This window comes from Pteropus vampyrus, unplaced genomic scaffold (genome assembly GCF_000151845.1).
Source record: "Pteropus vampyrus isolate Shadow unplaced genomic scaffold, Pvam_2.0 Scaffold267, whole genome shotgun sequence".
In the NCBI taxonomy this organism is placed as follows: domain Eukaryota; kingdom Metazoa; phylum Chordata; class Mammalia; order Chiroptera; family Pteropodidae; genus Pteropus; species Pteropus vampyrus.
The window spans coordinates 992571-995929 of NW_011889048.1; the positions used below are offsets into that span (position 1 = coordinate 992571).

General features: G+C 60.1%; 1 protein-coding gene across 1 annotated transcript in view; it reads left to right on the top strand.

Annotated features, from left to right (window-relative positions):
• PLPP2 (phospholipid phosphatase 2) overlaps positions 1-3359 on the top strand; it is a 9239-nt gene that overhangs the window by 1348 nt on the left and 4532 nt on the right. Inside the window, exons 2-3 of the mRNA XM_023520479.1 lie at positions 527-1860; positions 2083-2360. Coding sequence (XP_023376247.1) covers positions 1342-1860; positions 2083-2360 — 797 coding nt within the window. The 5' untranslated portion in view covers positions 527-1341. The remainder of the gene's footprint in view (positions 1-526; positions 1861-2082; positions 2361-3359) is intronic.

Genomic DNA, 3359 nt, shown 5'->3' on the forward strand with positions numbered 1-3359 from the left:
TCCCCCTGCCCCCCATTCTGCTTCTTGCTCCCAGTCGGAGGGGACCGAGGGAGGGCGAGGTCAGTCCCGATGGACGGCAGAGGCCAGGCTCTCTTCCGGGGCCTCCCGAGCCCCCTTTTGCGGTGGGCTGGCGGAAGCAGGAGCAGTCCCCTGGGCTCCGAATCCTGAGCACATGGCATTCGTGTAAGTATTTGTGTGGCAGCTACTGTACGCCAGGCACCAAGTGACATACGGATCATTAAACCCTTCCCTCAGAACAGCCTGCGAAGGACCTGCGCTTAAAATCCCGTTTGGCCAGAGGTCATGCCGGGAGGCAGAGCCGCGATTCGGTTCTGTTGCTGCTGCCGGTGCCGGGGGGCGGTTGGCCCAGGCAGACCCTGCTCCCCTGTTAGAAGATTCAACACATAAACAGTTCGGTTTTTAGATGGTGACAGGGCACTGCTCCCCTGTTAGAAGATTCAACACATAAACAGTTCGGTTTTTAGATGGTGACAGGGCACTGACGAAACCCTGGGGGTGAGTGGAGGTTGTTGGCCCTGACTCCAGTGCCCAGGAAAGACTAGCTTCGCTTCTGATTTGGGGGCCGGGGACAGGAGTGGGGAGCTCCCTCTGCCTGGCGCCAGGTCCCCCGGAGCTTCTCTCCTCCCTCAGGCCACCTTCTCTGAGTGGCCTGCTGACAACCCCTTTAAAAGCTACTGTTTCCAGCTCTCTCGGGGCCTGAGGCAGACCTGTTCTCACTGCGTCTCCAGACTCAGCGTTGGCCGCGCTCATGCAGCCACTGGAGGGTCCTCTCTGGGTCCTCTCTGGGTCCCCCGGGGCCCCTGAATTTGGCCTTTTGGGAGGAGTTGGCCCTGGGGTCCTCCTCTGGAATTCAGGCCCCAGAAAGAGCCACGCCCTTTGATACTTGTCACCTGCCCTGCCCTGGGCAAAGGACACCCTCCTGCAGAGCAGAGAGCCCTCTGCACAAGCCCCAGGGCGACCTAGGCTTTTCACAGTCTGGTTATGACTGTGGCTACCCAAGGTGGCTTTGGACTGAGCTCAGGGCCAGAAATGTCTTGGGCACTGTGTAGCCGGCTTAGGGACAGACATGTGAGTGTAGGTATGTCAGCTCTGCCCCCGGGAGTGACCCCGATCCCTGGCTGGCCAAACGGTGAGGAGCAGGGCGGCCTCTTCTTTTAACAGATGCTCCTTAAACACCTTGCTCGGGCTCTGGGACTCGGTCTTGAGCAGACAGCCCCCGCAGGTGCTCACGAGGGGGCCGGGGGATTACATCAGGCGTGGTGATTGCATAATTACACCTGAGGGCCAGAGTGATGATGAGTGGGCCAGTCGGGAGGGTGGATGGAGCTGAGACCAGAGAGAAGCGAGTCAAAGATGTTTGGGGTAGAGAGTGGGGCGTGTGCAAAGGTCCTGGGGTGGGTGCTTGCTGGGTTCGTTCGAGGAGCAGGGAGGAGGTGGGGTGGGGGTTGGACTACGTGCCTGGGGAGGCTTTGCTGTTCCTATGACAGTGATGGGGAACCCCGAGGGAGTATCAATGGGGTCAGTGGCGTCCCATTTGCCATGAGCAAGGCTCCTGGCTGGCTGGTGTGCAGAGAGGTGACGAAATCAGAAGGGAGGCCGAGGTACGTGTGCGAGTGCCAGTCCCGGGGGCTCGGCTGGTGCGGGGAGAGAACCACGTGGCTCCTGGCTTCTCCCGCCCCACCCCCAGCCTCGCTGCCTTTCGCCATCCTCACGATCGTGAACGCCCCGTACAAGCGAGGCTTCTACTGTGCCGATGACTCCATCCGGTACCCCTACCGGCCAGACACCATCACCCACGGGCTCATGGCCGGCGTCACCATCACCACCACCATCATCCTCGTAAGGCAGGACGATTGGAGGGTGGGGGTGGGCGGACGGGTGGTCAGGGTCTGCCCTAGGAAGAGGGGGCTCCCTTTGGAGATCCCACTCCCCCAGTGGCCTGGGGAAGCCGGGAACTCTTAAACCGCTTTCAATGGGGAGGACCGAGGCCCCAGGCCGGTGGCTGGGGGGGACCCCACGGCTGCTGCCGTGCCCACCGGCGGCTCGTCGGCTCCCTTGCAGGTCTCGGCCGGGGAGGCCTATCTGGTGTACACGGATCGCCTCCATTCCCGCTCCACCTTCAACAACTACGTGGCCGCGGTCTACAAGGTGCTGGGGACGTTCCTGTTTGGGGCCGCGGTGAGCCAGTCCCTGACGGACCTGGCCAAGTACATGATCGGCCGTCTGCGGCCCAACTTCCTGGCGGTGTGTGACCCTGATTGGAGCCGCGTCAACTGCTCCGTCTACGTGCAGGTGGAGAGGCTGTGTAGGGGGAGCCCCGCCAACGTCACCGAGTCCAGGTAGGCCCGGAGGCACCTGTGGCCTGGGTCTTGCAGACGAGGTGGGAGGGAGGGGTGCCGGGCCCTGGAGCAGAATCGTCGGCGTCCAGAGGGGTGACCCGCAGGGGCGACCTTCCCCCACTAGAGCTCGGGCCCCCCTCTTCCTTTTGCTCTGTCCTCACCATCGCTATGGACAAACTTTTGCTTTATCGACGTCCTCATTACTTTGGAAGACATCGAAATACAATGTACGTAACATAAGTCACTAACTTACCCAGTTTGACGTGTGCGAGTCATCGGTTTTTAGCGCATTCACAGCGCACGCAGCTGTCTTATTCCAGGGCAGCTGCGTCACCCCGAAAGGGAAGGAAGCCCACGTCCTCACCATCTCCCCGTCCCCCGGCCCCCTTCCCGTCTCTGGCCGGGCCTGTTCTGGACCTTTCGTACGAATGGAGTCATACCCTGCACGGCCTTTCTTGTCTCGTTTCTTTAACGCTTCCAACTTCATCCACATCGTAGTTTCCGTCCGTTTTCACTTCATTCGGGGCTCGGTCATGAGGGGCTCCGTGCTCATTGTGTCTCGCGGGACGGGCCATTCTGTCTGCCGACCGGTTCGTCTGAGTGTCCCTGTGGCTTCGGGGGGTCCGGCCGCGCTGGCCGCGTCTCGGTGGCTCTGCGCACGGGGCGCCTCGTCCATTCTCGTCATTTCAACCGTTTGCGTCTTCGAATCCGAAGCGAGTCGCTTACGCACATCGTGAAGTTAGACTTTTTGAAACTCCGTTCTCCAGTCTGTGGCTTTTCGTGGAGTCTGATACATTCGCATCCCGCGGAGGCGCCGGTGAGGGAGGCCTTGTGTTTCTTTGGCGTTTGCTTTTTCCATCTTAGACATATACTCGTTTAATCGAAAAAAAAGCAATCGTGGAGGAAACAGTTTTCCTGTTTCTAATTCCCCCGTTACAGCCTCCTTTTCTGGTTAAATAGGTGTTTACGGGTCCTGAGGTTTGCAGACAGATACGTGAC